This window comes from Thyridium curvatum (assembly GCF_004353045.1).
Source record: "Thyridium curvatum strain D216 chromosome Unknown NODE_46_length_333320_cov_79.933738, whole genome shotgun sequence".
NCBI classification, from domain to species: domain Eukaryota; kingdom Fungi; phylum Ascomycota; class Sordariomycetes; order Thyridiales; family Thyridiaceae; genus Thyridium; species Thyridium curvatum.
Genome location: NW_022156801.1, coordinates 66,947 through 83,841, shown reverse-complemented (window position 1 = coordinate 83,841; position 16,895 = coordinate 66,947). Strand labels below are relative to the sequence as shown.

The window sequence follows — 16,895 nt, the reverse complement described above, 5'->3', positions numbered from 1 at the left end:
AATAGAGAGAACATTTTACAAGCCTGAACGTGTTTGAAACGTGAGCATTATTCTGATACATAGTCACACCCGCTTGCTCTACTCATCGTTCCATGCGGCCCTGGCAGGACTCGGCGCAGGGCTGGTTTTGATCCTGGGCCGACTCTTGAAGATGGCTTCAGCATCTTCCTCGCCAGCCATGAGCAGCTCCTCTGTCAACATGGCACTTGTGTCCGCCTCCTCCACGACCGGATAGAAGCTGCTGCTCTCCTTGCGCGAATATGATGCAGACGGCATGTGCCGCGACCGGCGCTGCGACCGCCGCCGCTCCACCTGGGCCTTCTGCCGTGCCGCCTCGAATCCGACCATGCTCCTGCGCGTTCGGGCGATGAGGTCTTCGTACTCCTCGCCCTCTCCCTTCGAGTCTTCGCTCGCCTTGCTCTGGGCTTGCGCGTTGGTATTGCGCTTGATGGCCAGAGCCTCAAAGCCAGCCTCGTCATCCTCATCGATCGTAGTGGATCGAGAGCCCCGGGCCATCGACATTCGTGTTCTTTCTGCCAAAGAAAGCGTGTGACGGGGTTTCTTGCCTGGGGAAGGGGAGGTATTGTTCATCGAAGCGAGAATCTGATCAGCCATCTCTTGTGTAGGCGAGAGGACTTGCTTAGGAGACTGCACTGAAACTTGCGGAGTGATCTGCTTTCGCGGCGATCGCCTGGGCGACGGCGTGCGCACCGGTGATCGCACTGGAGAGATAGGAGGTGACTTGGACTGTGGACTCGGGGGCGGCGAGATCTTTTGCAAAGACAATGGCCGTCGTCTGTCTGGTGATCGCGGCACATCCTCAATCTCCTCATATTGTGTACGGTTGCGAGACATAGTCGTGCCAGCCGCCTTTCGTGGCGGGCCAGGTTGAGCAGCGGTTCGTCTTGTGATAGTCTCAACATCCTCTCTGACTGGAGGCGGTGGCTGAGGTTCCTCTTCGTCCAGCTCGCTCAGTTCAGAAATCGGCTCCTCGTCCGCGCCTGGGTCCACTGTCAAATGGTCGGTGGAGGGCACACGCTGCCGCCTGTTCGCGTGCCCGAATAGTGCCGATAGGGGGTTCGGAGGAACCCGATCAATCTCGGCCAGTTCATCTTGCAACTGTGTGACCATGCCGAGGTACTCGCCTCCGAGCGTCGCAGAGTTTCGGATTGTCAGTTTGCGCGGGCTAGATCTGCCGATATTGAGGCTTTCGTGCGCTTTGAACCCCAGGTCGATGCCCTTCTGATGCTTGTGGGAGTCGCTGCGCTTCTCCACCGCCTCTCCAGCGCCGCTCACCATCTTGGCATGATATTTCTGCCACTGCTCGAGCCTCGCTCTCTGCGTCTTGACCCTGCTTTCCAGCTGCTCTAACAGGCCTGCACTGCGGTCCTCGAGCTCTGAAAGCCGGTTGGCCTCCACTCTCCTCCAGACCCGATCGAACGGAGCAGTCAGAACACCGTCCCTTTGCAAGCTAGCGTCCCCATGCAAGAGAGCCTCCATCCACTGCTCGTTTCCAGTCCAGTTATGTCGCACGGTGCTCCATAACCGCCTCTTATCGTCCTCGGTCACTGGTTCGGTTCCTGACTTGCTCGATTCGCTGGCCGACTCCCTTGCCTGTTCCCTCCTACGAGCGATACTCCGTTCCTTCAGGTCGAGAAGCTCTGCAAAGTCCGTGTATCTAGTCCTTGCTGCGTGCTTGTCCTTCAAGATGCCCGCTAGAGAAACACGGTGCGCTAAGATCAGCGCGCGCAAGTCATTGCGCTCGCCCGTGTAGCCGCGGTTCTCGAGAGCCAGCGTTTGGGCTATTGCCGGATGCTCCCCACTGTTGAGCCGGTCCTCCGCAACGACTTTCTTGAGCACGGCCGACGAAAACACGGCGAGCACTTCCTCGAGACGTTCGCCCTTGCACTCGTCCAGCATGGTCTTGCGCACAACCGCATCACGACCGAGCACCCCATTCTTCTTGGCCTGCTCGAGGGCCCGGAGCAGGGCGGCGCGGAGGTTCAGCGACTGAACATGATCGAGTGGCGGAAAGAAGGGCTGCAGCTTCTGCAGACGCACTATGTCAGTACTGACCTTGGCAGAGTCGGATTGTTTGCTCGGATTGCAAGCTTACATTTCGTGCCTCTTCGCGATCCCATATTGCAAAGAGCTGAAACAATGCCCACTCGACGCATTGGATCCGCTTCTTCTGGCCCTGGCCGAGGTCGCGGGTCGAAAAGGTATGGGAGCTGATGTCTGGCCAGTCTGGAAGCAAGTCTAGGTCGAGGAGGCGCAGGTTTGTGAGGAACAGTGAGATGTTTGACGTGGTGCTCGTGTTTTGCGCGGTAGCGGCCGTTCCGACGCTGGCCGATGCCGTGGTCGACCCGCTGCTTATCGAGGCTGTTGATGCGAGCGGCTTGCTCGAGTTGGCTGGCACGCGGCTGGATCTAAGGCGGGAGACGGACTGGGTAGACTGGAATGTGGCCATGACGACATTGTATACAAGGGGCAAGACTTCGTCGAGAGGGAAAGGCAGGTGTCGTGGTTGTGCTGTGATGAGCAAGAAAAGTCCAGGGCCAGAGCTCGAGGCTAAAAAGTAAACAATCAATTCGGCCTGGAGACTCGTCCAACAATTGACGAGTTGCGGTCAGGGCAGATGCGGGGCTTGATTAGCGGTGAATTAGCACCCTTGCGCGGCATTGGGGGGACCCACAGGCGGGTAGGCTAGGCTAAGTTTAGTGCCCATGCCCCTGGAGAATCTCCAGGCTCGAAAGGTGCAGTGAGGTGATAGGTCGGAAATCACCATCAATGGGAGCGATTTGTGAATATCAGTCAAGTACCTAACGCTGTTGGATCTGATGCATGGATACTTGCCTTACCTCCTATGAATGCCCTTGGATTAGGTAGTCCCTACATCTAGCAGAGCAAGTGCTAAGGATCTAAACAGCAAACACCTGTCTTTTACCAGTCTGAGGAGTTCAGTCCAGGGGTGCGTAAGCCACAGCGCAAGCAGTCATCACGGAATACAATGGCAATTGAATCAACTCTGGATTCCCTTTTGGGCTTGATGACATATATCATGACGAATATTAAACACACCGCGAGAATCCATAGCCTTCAGACTGTTTCAACAGTACATGACCAGCGAAGAATGCACTTTTGAACAACTCGATCATCTCCCTCATGTTGAAAGTCACCAACCAGCCATCGCCGAGAAACCTAGCCTCCAAGTCAGATTGTCAAAACAACGCAAAAGACAGAAAAGCCCCCCAAGAAGAAGTATCCTATCCTTCCCAAAAGAAGCCTCCAAGGGAACCAAGACATCAATGCACAGCCCAGCCAGTCCGCGATTCAAAGAAACTGCCATGGAATAAAGAATGGCACATCCTTCGACGACGATGCTTCTGCAGGAGGTGCAGGAGGAGCTCTCGAGGGTTCTGGTACAGGGGTTGATACATCCATTGACGAGGATGCCTCTGCAGACCCCTCCGGTGCAGGTTCTGGCACCTTCTTCGACGATGATGCTTCCGCCGGAGGTGCAGGAGGAGGTCGTTCCGGTGCGTCAGGTGCCATCGAGCGTCCTGGGACAAGGCTTGGTACATGCAGTGACGAGGATGCTTCTGCAGGGGGTGGAGGAAGAGGTCTTTCTGGTGCTGGAGGCTCTTTTGACGGCCCTGCAATAGTAGGCAGTCTCGAAGGTCCTGCAATAGTCGACAGATCCAGTGATTGATCCAATGCTGGAGTGATGACAATTTCAGGCAGTTCCAGTGGAGGATCGATTGCTCCCCCCATCAGCGGTTCCGGACCAGGAGGATCATCAGCAAGTTGCTTGCCCTTGCCCTTTCCCTTATCATGCTCAGTGCCTGGTATCGGTTGCGGCTGATCCTGCTCTTGCTGCGGGTGCTTCTTCTTGTGGCGTTTCCTTATCCACATCAGCACCGCCAGGGCCACAGGCCACACAGGCAGAAACAGAATGGAGTAAATAACAGTGGCGGCCCATTGCATCTAGCCGCGGGCAGGATGCGTGCGTATAATGTGGACAAAGAGGATGCACCAGCCGATCAGGTAATGTAGAGCGGCGAAAATCATGAGAACAATAAAAAGCGGTGGTGAGATGTTTGCGGGGAAGAAACTCGTGCTGGAATCGGTCGATGTGGAATTGTCGGGGATGGCTGAAGCCATTTTGAAACCGCCGGATGCCTCTCGTAGGACTGGAAATCTTTTGCAAAAGACGATATGCTGGATATTGAAGCAGAGAAAAAAAGAACAAGCTGCACACCGGGATAATCAGACACAAGAACAACTATTGCGGAAATTACTGATGGAATCGAGTGACGCCGCGGCGATATCCGTCGTCCCAGTCGAGAATTCTGTTTCGAGGGCAGGGAGAGGGCGATTGACCATCGCAGGATGGGTTCTGATGTGCCGCTTCTGGGTACGCGAGCGTCTCTGCCGAATCAGAGTGTGCCTCTTGGTAAGGGCCAGCAAGCTGGTAAGGAGCAGCCGCCTCTGGAAACGGATTCTGGCTGTTGTTGAAGGGTGTCTGGAGCGCGGCTTCTGGATAAGCGATCGGCGCATGCATGGCCGGATACGGATGCGAGATCTGAACGGGAAGGACGTGAGGTGTTTGTGACGGGTTGCTCGCTGGGAAGTCAGCTTGGGGGTGGCCTTCTCCGTGGCTCTGTGGGAGAACATGGAAAGAGGGCTGGAGATCCTGGAACTCAATATCCTCCTGATTGAAGCCGGCGGCGAGTGAAGGATGCTGAAGCCGGGCAGGCGGCAGCCGTCGCATAATCGGCCACTGGCAAGTGTAGGTTGCGCGCTCCTCATCTTGACCGAAGCAACAGGGGAAACAGGCAGAGAAGCAGGGTGCGAGCCAGTAGAAGACCACACGCAGAGGGCGGCCAAGACAGATGCCCAGAGCAGTGAATGGCCAGAAGAGGCCGGCAAGAATGATCCAGGCCTTTTTAGCACCGCTCAGGCGGCTCGCTGGCCACGGTTGCTCGCCGTGAGCGTGGAAGAATGTGGTGATAAAGAATATCACCCCGATCGCGTACGCGCTCACGCCGAATGCCACCCCCTGGGCCATGGTAACAGCCATCAAGGCCAAGGAGAGATGGGTATGCAATATGAACTTGCGAAATGGAGCACTGGAATGAAGGAACAGTATATAGACTGGATGGCAAGCAGTGGAGAGACGAGATGGAGATAGACTGGATGGAAATGGAGATGGAGATGTTGATGTGGTTGTTGATGTGGTTGTTTCGCGCGACCGCCAGGAACCGCGTCGTTGCGAGATTCTAGATACTAGCTCCGTTCTGGGAGCTTTTGTCCCTCTGGCCTCAGGGGTCAACTCCAAGGTGAGAAGAAAGTGAGTTCTGTGATGTTTGGTGTTCAAGCACCAAGACTGCGAGCCTCTTTGCCATGCCTCCCCACAGCTAGCATTCAAGAACCCCCTTGTCAGCCATCTTAGTACCATGCAATTTGTTTCACAAGGGAAGGGAAGCTGTGTGTAGATGGAATAGAATGCTATACAATGTCCTGGAAATGCCATGTCTTATATCTGGACTGGGGAGATGCCACCAGAAGCAAAAAAGAAATAGGGGGGGAGAACAAGATCACGCCTGAATCAGCGTGAGGGCAGAGAGAGTGCCGCGTCTGCATGAAACAGACAATATTCTAGCTCTTCAACACCATTTGGGCTTCAGTGCTGTGGCCAAGGAGGCAGACGTACCATCCATGGGTTCTCCTCCTCTCTGTGAATGTCCAGCTTGCACCTCATCCCCAGTACCCATCCTCCCACAGCTCCTTGCGATAGCCCGCTGTCAATCGCTCATCTTGAGCAAACATCTCCTGCCAGCCCACAAACCCCCTGTCCAGAACATACACCTTTTGCTCTGTGCTCCTGCCTCCTTTGTCTTCGCCCTTCAGCTCTTCAGCCGCTGCGTCTCCAGATGCCTCCAGTTTAGACGACTTGCCCAAGATGCCATCTCTCTCGCGCATGTACCTCAGTGCCGCCCCTGGGCCCCTCTGTTGCGACAGTGCGCAGTGAAAGACGACCATGCTCTTGTCCTCGAGCTTGCGAACCAGTGTGGGGAGCATGGCGTCCAGACTGCGGGAGGGGAAATGCAGAGAGCCTTTGATGTGACCCCCAATGTGGTCTGTCTTCTTGTTAGTGGATTGTAGACAGACAAGAAAGTGCCGCGAAAAGAAAAGGGAGACTGCATACCATCATCACGGACATCCACGACAGCAACCTTTGGGTTTGCAGCGAGCTGCTCTGCTAGCAGGATGTCAGACAGGGCCGTGGCCGATATCCGCTGGAGATTGGCGATATTGGCCATTGTGAGGGTCGAGTAGTGGTGCCGAGGTCGTAGTAGCTTGGAAAGCATCCACAGTATAGTAAAAAGAGACGAATTCCAGGATACTCGAAGCTTGTGATCTATGAGAGTCTTCACCAAAAGTTGGAGTGTCGTCGCAAACCCGGAGCCGCTCTGCAGGGATTCTCTAGGGCGATCGGCATAGCAGCCCCACCGCCTCACCCTTGGTCTTGGTGGCATGTCATTCCATCACCAACCCTGCAAAGTCTCGGATATTGAGACATCCATTTATGTGTGCAATAGTGCCAAGAGACTGTACACTGCAATTCAATTCATAAGGGCAAAAATTGCTCTCTATGATTGTACCATGCTCCAAAAAACTGCCAAAACTACCTGTTTCATGTACCAGCCCTCTCCTAGACGCCATGCATCAAGTACCTAGGTAATTATCAAACATCAAACTCAAAGCGTTACTCTATGATGAACCCATTCTTCGCTGTCTTTGAGGCATCGCCGCCCTTGTCCTTCTCCTCCGCACCCTCGTCAACCTTCAGTACTCCGCCCTCCGGCCCGCTCGTTTTGACACCCTTGAGCGAATCCTCATCGCCCTCCTTGCCAGCCCCCCTACCGCTGTCGTCCTCCTCAGGCGGCCCAGTGATGCTGCTCGCAGCGCTCACGTCGGCGCTGTCGGGCGACGTGACCCTGAGGCCCAGCTTCTTCTGCCCCGTGTCTTCGCCCGTGTTGTCCTCGCGGTTCGCGCCCTTCCAGTCCGCCGCCTTCATCTGCGGCACCGGCTGCCCCTCCGCCGGCTCGTCTTCCACCCGTAGCTTAGGCAGGCCCTCGCGCTGCGCCTCCTCGGCGGACTCGCCCGTGCCGGCGACCCTCCAGACCACGGCGATCCGGTCCGCCGCCCTCGTGCCCCGCCTGCTGCTCCCCTTGATGCCGTCCATTTTGTCCCAGTCGATCTCAAACACCCCGCTCGTGTCTGGCTTGCCGTCCTGCTCGGGCCCGTTGCCCTCAAAGAAGGCGTTGAACCATACGTGAGCGACCGACGTGACCATCGTGAGACCCATGGCTGCGGGCGGCCTCGTCCGCCTCTCGAGGTCGATGTTGACATCGCCGTTGGGCACTCGCACGGGCGTGACGGCCTTGAAGATGACGGCCTGCCCGCCTGGCTCGTCAGACGCCGCGAACGTGTTGGTCCTGCCGGCGCTGGAAAGGTTTGTCTGCGACTGCCCCGGCCCTGAGCCCCCGGAAGCAGAGGCGCTGGCGCTCGAGTTGAGTGAGGCGGCCGATCCGGCTGGCAAATGCGACGTGTCGATGGTCTTGCCCCTCTTAGGCGGCAGGCTGTCGTCGCGCTTCTTAGATTTGGACAGCTTGCGCATGATTCCCGCCGCCTTGTCGAGCTTCTTCGATTTCGTCCGCGTCGGCAGGTCGCTTTTAGACTCCGTCTTGCTGCTGCTCTCGCTGTCCTTGTCTTTGGAATCGGTCTTGTTCTCCGCGATGGCATCGTAGTCGGCGTGCTCTGCAATCTCGGCGTCTCCCTCGAGAGGAGCCACATACCCAGCCATGTCCGTCACCATGTCGAGCACGCCTCCGCCCCCCGGCGCGTTGCCCTCGATGACGTAGCGCTCGTCCGACTTGAACGTGTGGAAATTGTGGATCTTCTTGCCCTCCTCAACGTAGCCCTGCACCGACACCTTGACGCCGTTCCTGAGCCCCCAGACGTGTATCTCGACGATCTCGACCTCCTGGTCCACGTACTTCTTGCCGTGCCGCGTCCACCTGTCCACATAGCTGATCGTGCGCAGCTGCGAGGGGATCGACACGCCCGAGCCGAAGCTGGGCCGCATCCTTCTCGACGTGAACCTCTCCAGGGCGTCCTGCGGCGTCCACCCGCGCTGCGAGATGAGGTAGTTGCAAGCCATGGTGCCGGAGCGGCCCTTGCCCGCCTTGCAGTGGACCACGATCACCCGTCCGCTGCCCTTGCCCTTGTTCCGCGCCGGCTCGTCGTCGACGTCTTCGACCATGGGCCCGTGCAGGTCCCCGCCGGCCATCCAGTTGCGCATGCTCGCCACGATCATGGGCACGAGCCGGAAGGGCGGCGGGTGGTGGTCGGGCCACGGGTAGTGCCGTATGCGCCCGTAGACGGCCTCGTCCGGGTAGCCCGTGCCCTCGGCGCGGAACTCCCATATCGCCCAGTTGTCGCCGTGCTTGGAGTCGAGGTACGCCACGAGGTGGTCGAGCGGGTTGCGGTAGGCGCGCTGCGGATACGTCTGCGAGGGACCTGAGCTGGTTTGGAGGTCATCCTATGTGTTAGCGTACGTGTGTTTTTAGATGCGACCAGGCTACTGTCGAAGAAGGGGCCAACCTACGTTGCGATGAGGTCCGAGGTGACATAGCAGAGATCAAGACCGGTCTCGGCATGCTTGGCACGCGGACCGGCCACGATCTGGCGCAGCAGCGATGTCATGAAGAAGAGGCAGCGGCCTCGTCCAGAGGGACCCTGAGGCACGTGGGATCGGAATTGTTGGACTGGCGACTGGCAGCAACAACAAGCAAGTGATCAAACATGCAAATGCGGTGTTGGTCGTGATGCTGGTATTCTCGGGTTTCGTGTCGTCAAGATGCACGCGAGCAAATGAAAAGACTAGGCCAGAGGCTGCCTCTTTGGCAAGGCGGGCTCAATCCATCCCATGGTTGCAGATGCGACGTCATCGAGCTCAGCTGAGGTGTGTGTGTGTGGTGTGGTGGCTCGCGCGTACCGTCATTAGTGGGACGCGGGAGGGCGGGTCTTGGCGTCAACAGGCATGCAAGTCCGGTCAAAGGTCAGACTCACATCACTGCTAATCCATCATGCACACAGGAGGATAGGCACCAAGCTGCGCTGCTTCAGGTGAACGAACCTTAGAAAACGAGTAAACAACAATGAACAAGAGGTGGTTGGAAAGAGCAGCATACAAAGAACAAACAAGTCTTGCCTCGTTCTGCTCCGACCAACTCCAGCGTCATGTAATAAACCTAGACCACACAGACTGATGATGATGACGACGACAACGACGATAATAACATGAGGATAAACTCCTCTGTTTTCCTCCTGACACCCTCCATTCTTGAGTATCTCCCTCAAAGCCCCGTCCCAAGTCCTGCAGCCGCATCGGCCGCCATACCATTCCTTTCCCCTGCCCTGCCCTGCTCCGGGTTTGTTCAGCAAGCCTATCGCATGTACCCCCAACCAGTACTTGGAGGTTGCGCTAGCATGAGTCTTGATGAACTTGTATAGGTCGAGTACAGCTGTCGCCACAGTGTGCACATCATACTGTTCGCAAAGAGTGCTTGTGGTTTTGAAGTGTCAAGAGGCCTGTGCCGTACTGATTGTCTGATGTGCAGGCCTTTGCGAAAGTACGCCACGTCTTTATGACGACTTTTTGGGGAGGGCAGAGCCGGCCTTGAAGCGGTTGAAGTCGGTGACAGAGTGGAACTGGCGCGCGCCGCCCTTGATGCTGTCCCAGACCTGGCGGGCAGCCGGAGGAGTGCCCTGAGCCCCCGTCAAGTTGTCGACACGGGCCTCAAGCTGCGCGAAAGAGTTCTGCACATGGACACTCTGAGAGAAGCGGGCTCGCAGGAAGGTGGTGTAGAGAGCAAGCAGGATCCACGACCGGCGCTGGAAGAAGATGGCGGCAAGCAGGAGGCGGATCCAGAGCAGAATCTCGAGGCCGGAGACAACAGACATGGAGGTGTCGTAGTACTCCTTGACAAAGCTGCCGATGGACTCGGCAGCTGGGTGAGGTGCATACTGGGGCTTAGCGCTGGGGGAGGCACCGGCCGCGGGGGCGATCTGCTGGGGCGGCGAGAGGGTGGGGATCAGGTTGGCGCGGGTGTAGGTCGCAACGTGGAAGACCGAGTAGATGCCGTAGGGAAGCATGGCGAGAGGATACTGGGGCGAGAAGAGCCAGACCAAGGCCATGACTGGGTAGGGAAGGACGTTAGCCAATGTGTGTCCACTTCTGGAGGGGGGCATTGAGGGTGCAACCTACGCAAGTACTGCACATTCTCATCGGTGAGCAGGCCGATAGGGCCGCCAAAGCCCTGCCTGGACTTGGTCCTGGCACGCAGAGTCTTGTAGACGACAATGCCGTATGTGGCGGCGGCAGCGATAAAGGCAACACGGTAGGACAGCTGGGCCATGCGGGTATAGTAGTGCATGCGGATCCACGAGAACGAGTAGCGCGTGATGCACAGGATGAGCGTCAAGTGTCTGTGTTCAAGAGAAAGTGAGCATTTGTCTTGCAAAGTCGTGCGAATCGGGAACATGGCCTCAAACGTCAAGGCGGACAACCTCGCGTGCTCGGCATGAGGACAGACAGCTCGGAGCTAGGCGGGACGGGGCACAGGCGAACAAGGGGAGCTCTATCGACATACCCGACGAACCAAGCGACTAAGTTTCCTGCATGTCAGCTCTGCATTGCAACGGAATGAGCTCGGTAGAGGGGGGAAGACATACACTGCAGGGTCTTGGCCAGAGTCAGCAGCCTCTCGGTCAGAGGCAGGTTGGCGGGCGGTGGAGGAGCCATTGTCGATCGCGATCAGAGGCCGACGAGAGAAACTACCTTGGAGATGTTGAAAAAGGCTGTATTTGATTCGAGATCCGCTTCGGAGCTGTTACGCAGCACGCAGGGAGGTCTGGGGTGGTATGAAGCGGTGGTGATCGTGATGTTGAAGTCGTTGGAGTGGGAAGGCGGAAGATTTGGAGGCGAGGTGAGCGAGGTGGGCAAAAAGGTGCACGGGTGGCTGGTGACGGAATGCAATCGAAATCGTCAAGTGTCCCCAAGAAAAAGAGCACCAGCAGCTTTGGCTCTGGAGCTGGAGCTGCTGTCAGGGCACTAGCACCACTATCAAGATTTAACTACGTTCGAGCCAGCTGGTCGGTGCGTCACCACCGCGCCAAGAAAACCGGGCGGGTTGCTTCTGTATGTAGAATCAGAGCCCTCCAGCCCACCAATGCTCTGCTAGCACGCCCCACGCTCTGACGACAGGCCCCATCCACAGCGAGCCAACCCAGCTGAGGCCGCTCCCTCCGGGCCATCTGGACCCTGGCTCCTGGATCACGTAATGAAAGCCCCGAAGCAGCAAGCTCTAGCCGCTGTAGGAGGAGGGTTTCCAGGGCCGTGGGAGGCGACGATCCTTCTGCTCCCACAAAAATGAAAATAGCGAAGGAGAGCACATTATTCGATAAATGCCGACAGACTTGGAATATCTTGCAATTGACGAGCAGCTGGCTGCAGTACATGGACTTGAGACTGGGGAACCATCGTTCAGGAGGTACTAACGCAGTCTACTTGCAAAGTACTCAGGCTACTTAGGTACTAGATAGGTCCCTTAGGTATCAATGATGCATTTCAAGATGGTGAGAGCCACTCTGGCTTCGGAGCTACTGGAAGAGCTAAGTATTTATTTGATTAATTGCCTTGATTTGACAGGCTGCAGAAGCTGCGGATTGGAACGCCACACTACGTTCGTCATCGTCATTTAGAGCGCGCCTGGGCAGCATGCATTTTGCCTGTCCCATTCTACCTCCTAATGCAGATCTACTTGTAGGTAGACACTTTCCAGTCAATCGAATCATCATGTGAAAGTGGCTGATAGCAACCGACCAGTCGTACAGGTTTGGCCGCATGTCATCGCACCACGACATTTGAGCAACAATCTCAGGCCTATGCCCTCATTATCGCTTTTGTTCCCGCCTTTCGATACCTTAAATGTACTCATAGATACCTTAGATGAAAGAACACGGACACGAGGCAGAGATGGATAGATAGTGACACTACAACTAATGGCGAGCAGCACTCATCCGTCCAAAGGCAAGCCTAATACGTCGGCTTCATTTACGGAGTATGCAGGATGCATCCACTGCCTCCCTACAATCTTGGCGGCCCAGGGGATGCCATCCCGCAAACCACAATTCGGTCGCCCGGCTCTTAAGCATAATTCTTCGTCCCCTGAAGACCCCGGTCAGTCCGTACGGTACAGCATGTCTGTACTTGGTCCAGATAGAGTCAATCTCCCTTCCTCTGTACTCCGTGAGCCCCTACTTGAGCTGGTGGTGTACAGGCCGACAACAAACTAATACGCGCCGCTTCCCGAGTTGCAATGAAAACGCGCGACGACGCCGACGACGCTGCTATTCGCATCGACTTGACTCCCGTCGACGGCGCGTCAAGCCGGCGCCCCGCTATCGCAAACCAATTTGGTGAGTGCTACCTCTTGGGGTGTCGCCACCATCAAGAGACCAACGACTTTTTTTTCCCCTCCCATCGTCGACTGCTTGCCCCTAAACGCCCTCGTTCACTCTCCTCGCGTGCGCCTGTCTCCCTCCGAGGCAATTGTGTTTTGCGCAATGCACAAGTCCATGCAGCAATCAATATAACTAACATCAAAGCGTGCTCGCCTCGCTCGCCAGCCCCTGCCGCCATGTTGCTGCGCATGCCACGGCGTGTGGCGCACATCGCCGCCGTCCTCTCCCTCACGACGATCGCCCTGTGGCTCGCCGTCACCTACAGGAATGCGCCATTCCTGCATCGGAGTCCTCTGCCCGCTCCTCCGCCGCCCCCTGAGCCGCCAAAGTTTGACCTCTTCGGCCTCAAGGACTTCGACGCCGAGGTCGAGATCTCGTATTTGAACCTACGGCCAAAGTTCATCGACGAGGAGCCGCCCCTCGCGCAGCAGCTCCAAGGAAGTCTGCCCGCCTTCTCGACTATCCGCTTGGACACCAACACCTCGATTGCCGACGAGTTTGCCCGCGCCAAGACGGAACATCCGCCGGCCACCTTGACAGTCGATGTCGCGCGCCAGGCTCCCACCCCCGACGCCTCGCGCCTCATCATCGGCGCCGCCACCACCCTCGGCCGCCTGCCCGATGCCCTCCGCGGTTTCAAGCACTGGGCGTCCAACACCGGCGTGCGCTTCGTCGTCAGCGTCGAGCCCTACAACGCCAACCACACCGACGAGCTTACCGTCGCCGAGGCCGTCGAGCTGTACAAGAAGCACAACATCTCCCTGACCCTCATCGAGTCTACCGACGAGTATCTCGACCGCTATGTCGAGCTCATTGGCATCCTCGGCGACCACCTCGAGCCCAAGACCGAGTGGGTCTCCATCATCGACGACGACACCTTCTTCTTCAGCATGAAGAGCCTGCTCGACATGCTCGGCAAGTACGACCCGAAGCGACCCTGGTACGTGGGCAACACCTCGGAGAACAAGTGGAACGTCGACGATGGAGGCATATTCGCTATCGGTGGTGCCGGCGTCTTCATGTCGAGAGCTCTGATACAGCAGCTGCACCCTCATGCCGATGAGTGTGTCCGTCTGCCCAACATCTTTGGCGACTCGCGCGTCGCCGATTGCGTCTTCAAGTTCACCACCACCAAGCTGTCCATGGAGCACGACTTGTACCAGCTCGACCTGCACCACGACGTCACCGGCTTCTACGAGGCCATCCGGCCCCAGCCCGTCAGCGTCCATCACTGGAAGACGTGGCACCACCACGACATGCCCACCGTCGCCTCTGTCAGCGAAGTCTGCGGCCAGCCCTGTGTTCTCCAGAACTTCAAGTTCAAAGACGGCTGGCAGATGGCCAACGGCTTCTCCATCATCAAATACAGCTACAACGAGACGGAGCTCGCCACCCAGGTCGAGGGCGCCATGGAACACACCTGGAAGCTCACCATCTGGGACATCCCGACCAGCTGGAAGTACTCGCTCGAGCCGCTCAAGCCCAAAGACGAGGGCAAGATCCAATTCCTCATCGAGAAGTCCGAAGTCGATAAGACCACAGGCGATGTGACACTGTATCTCGTGAGGAGGAAGGACGGGCGTGCTGACGGCATCATGCTCGTGACGTGGGTACAAGCTAAAGGGAGCAAATGAAACTTTTGATGGCAGCATTTCCAGGCGTCTTTTGGGCATTTAATATTGGTCAAGGTTCGCGTTAGACTGCAGAAACCTGGCTTATGTTTTCTTATTTCAGCACTCTATCTTTCTTTCCGTGTGGCTGACACGCTGGCGGCCACCCACGATCGAATCAGCAGACTCGCTTTTTGAAGCGGTCAGCACCGACCGTACGACCAGGAGGGCATACCTTGTCTAATCCAGTTGTAAAGTGGCAGCCAACTACATGCTATTTACGATAGAAGCTCACCCTGGTAGCACTCACCCATGCTTTCAGCACGGAGATAAAGGGAGCCAATTCGGGTGAGGTAAAGGCAGTCGGGTGCCTGAGGGCGCCTGAGGGTAATCTAGATAACAGAGCACCAGAAAAGTGGATAGACTTATCTAGGTAATTCTATAGGATATTACTTCTATCCTTGACCTCCACTGGCGGTGATTGGCACCCGCAAGGCTGTACAATCAAGCATGTGTAAGCTGCACTTTGGCAGGCTCCTCCGACCTGAGTCCCTTCATTCTCGGTGCGACCAGTCAAGATGGCCCCTAGTTGTCTGACAGGTAAGCACATTAACTACTTGTCACAACTTGAATCATTCCGTGTCCCCAAAGTGGCCGCTGCCCAACTTAGGCCAATCCATCTGGCCTCCAAACGCAAAGAAGTGCTGAGTGGGATGACGAATCATTACGGTCTGCGTCTGACCCCAGCGCTCAGATCATTGTCTTCCCGGAGACAGGACTCATCACATTCTCTTGCTACCCCTTCTCAGTCTCTCCTCGTGCTAACACAAGTAATTTATTTCGACGACCTGGATGCATTACTTATATCACCAAGGGCATGGCCTACTGTTGACGAGACAAGGATGTTCAAGCTCGATATCTAAGACCTCAGAGGGGTGTAACTACAGCACCAGCGTAGACTATTGTGCTGTACGGGACGAGAGCAGTTGCCCAGTATCAAAATGTCCTCCTCCCTGGTACTTTACAGACCCAGACGCGATCACTCAGCTTGAGAAGCTTTAGTTCTCACCGGGCGACCTCAGATTCAAGGCATTCCCAGCGCCGCGGCTTGTGAACGATGCGGTCAAGAAGACTGCAAAAGCAAATAACAATACTGTAGCCAATGAATGGTATTTACAAGGCCAACAGCATCAACAGTGAAAAGGCAACCGGCTTTGGGGCGGCACATGGCGCTGCTATGGCCTGTAGGACATTGACGTCATGTTGTTTGGGCACAACAACACAGTGGGGGTGCCAGACCAGTGTGACACCCGCAAGCCGCAGACCACGGAGGAGCCAGAGATGGAGTCGCTCCTCCAACACAAGCTTGCCATAACGTGCAACTTGTACATGAACAGCTGCTTGCTGCTTCTCAGTGTGGCCAAAGCTGGAGTGGAAGACGGTCGGTTCAAGCTCCAGTCATCAACAGCAGCACGATTGTGTCGCCAGATGGTTACATGCTGGCCGAGGCGGAGACCAAAGGAGACGAGCTTGTCGTCGCTGAGATTGATCTTGATGATCACAAGGCGGGCAAAGAAATGGAAAGTAAAACACATCGAAATCCATAGATTGCTAACCGGGTTTCTACTTACCTACAGAACTTCATTCGGTCGGCGACCAGTCTACGCATGTGACGAAACAGAAAGGTGTCGTAGAGCCCGGCCTGCTGAATATTGCTTTTGAATTCTTCGGAATGCTGTGGTGCCCCAAACCCTCCAGGACGTCCCAGGCAGAAATTTGGGCATTCGCCTCGCTAAGGGCGTCTGCATGTGACTCATAATTAAGTATCCCTAATCAAAGGGTCATCGTGGTGATCACTGGTCTTTAAAAAGGGGTTGGCCTGTTTGGTCACTCCTTGAGACTCTTTGCATTGCTTAGTACGAAAGGCTTCCGGAATAATTCATAAGTTGAGACTTTGGATTCCATTCACCGTGCCAAGGAAGCCATACGAGAAAACGCGCCACATGTCTGCAAATAGCATCAATAAATTTCGGGGTCGCCGTCGATGTAGAATGAAAGTTAGACGAGCTGACTCATGAATTGGGTAGCCAGTGCAGAGGGGGCTTGTTTCAGTCCGGGGTGACGAATGCCAGATGGTGTCCTAGTCTGGGGTGATGCTACAAGAGGAGGAAGCTGTTGGTCAGTTTTGGTGAAACATCACTTACAGTCTCCAGAGTTACAAAGGTTTGGATCACAACCCAAGTCCCCTGGTTCTGCGAGTAACGAATCCAGAATCTGGGATGCGGTAGCTATAAACTTTTTGTATTCAATTCAGGTCTGGTCCACTGCTGGTGCTAAAGACGTACATATCTACTTGTACTTAGCGCAGTAGGACACCAGGGGTACCATATGCCTGGGTTTTGTTCAAACGTACCTCTCTAAGCGATGACATCACTGCACTCTTCGCAGTATCGCAGTGAGCACCAATGGAATCTAAGTTGATGATAATAGATATTAGCAAAGTGGTTTTTCTTTTTTCAAAACAAGCAAGGCAGAGCCAGGGAGAACAGTGCATGTAGTAGGCCTAGCTTAGCCTACCATACTAACTTCATTATGCTTCAATTGTGAATTGTGAAGTGTGAATTGTGAATTGTGAACTATGCACTTGATTGAAGGCGATATCATCGAAATGAAACCTGCGACGTGGCT

At 55.8% G+C, this 16,895-nt stretch overlaps 6 protein-coding genes across 6 annotated transcripts; 1 reads left to right on the top strand and 5 right to left on the bottom strand.

Moving 5' to 3' along the window:
• Positions 1-78: 78 nt before the first annotated feature.
• Positions 79-2,470, bottom strand: E0L32_007490 (uncharacterized protein; the record flags this gene model as incomplete). The annotated part of the gene is made up of 2 exons (XM_031142240.1): positions 79-2,049; positions 2,117-2,470. 2 exons carry the CDS (start codon positions 2,468-2,470, stop codon positions 79-81), a joined length of 2,325 nt encoding a protein of 774 aa, XP_030993464.1.
• Positions 2,471-3,333: 863 nt separating this feature from the next.
• Positions 3,334-3,987, bottom strand: E0L32_007489 (uncharacterized protein; the record flags this gene model as incomplete). The annotated part of the gene is made up of 1 exon (XM_031142239.1): positions 3,334-3,987. The coding sequence occupies one exon, from the start codon at positions 3,985-3,987 to the stop codon at positions 3,334-3,336; it is 654 nt and encodes a 217-aa protein (XP_030993463.1).
• A 310-nt stretch (positions 3,988-4,297) lies between these two features.
• E0L32_007488 (uncharacterized protein) lies at positions 4,298-5,071 on the bottom strand (the record flags this gene model as incomplete). The annotated part of the gene is made up of 1 exon (XM_031142238.1): positions 4,298-5,071. The coding sequence occupies one exon, from the start codon at positions 5,069-5,071 to the stop codon at positions 4,298-4,300; it is 774 nt and encodes a 257-aa protein (XP_030993462.1).
• Positions 5,072-5,760: 689 nt separating this feature from the next.
• On the bottom strand, positions 5,761-6,326 carry E0L32_007487 (uncharacterized protein; the record flags this gene model as incomplete). Its single annotated transcript, XM_031142237.1, has 2 exons — positions 5,761-6,143; positions 6,212-6,326. The coding sequence occupies 2 exons, from the start codon at positions 6,324-6,326 to the stop codon at positions 5,761-5,763; spliced, it is 498 nt and encodes a 165-aa protein (XP_030993461.1).
• A 446-nt stretch (positions 6,327-6,772) lies between these two features.
• Positions 6,773-10,876, bottom strand: E0L32_007486 (uncharacterized protein; the record flags this gene model as incomplete). Its single annotated transcript, XM_031142236.1, has 7 exons — positions 6,773-8,594; positions 8,678-8,844; positions 9,532-9,637; positions 9,725-10,271; positions 10,340-10,560; positions 10,725-10,740; positions 10,807-10,876. The coding sequence occupies 7 exons, from the start codon at positions 10,874-10,876 to the stop codon at positions 6,773-6,775; spliced, it is 2,949 nt and encodes a 982-aa protein (XP_030993460.1).
• A 1,576-nt stretch (positions 10,877-12,452) lies between these two features.
• E0L32_007485 (uncharacterized protein) lies at positions 12,453-14,231 on the top strand (the record flags this gene model as incomplete). The annotated part of the gene is made up of 2 exons (XM_031142235.1): positions 12,453-12,552; positions 12,742-14,231. The coding sequence occupies 2 exons, from the start codon at positions 12,453-12,455 to the stop codon at positions 14,229-14,231; spliced, it is 1,590 nt and encodes a 529-aa protein (XP_030993459.1).
• Between the last annotated feature and the right edge of the window lie 2,664 nt (positions 14,232-16,895).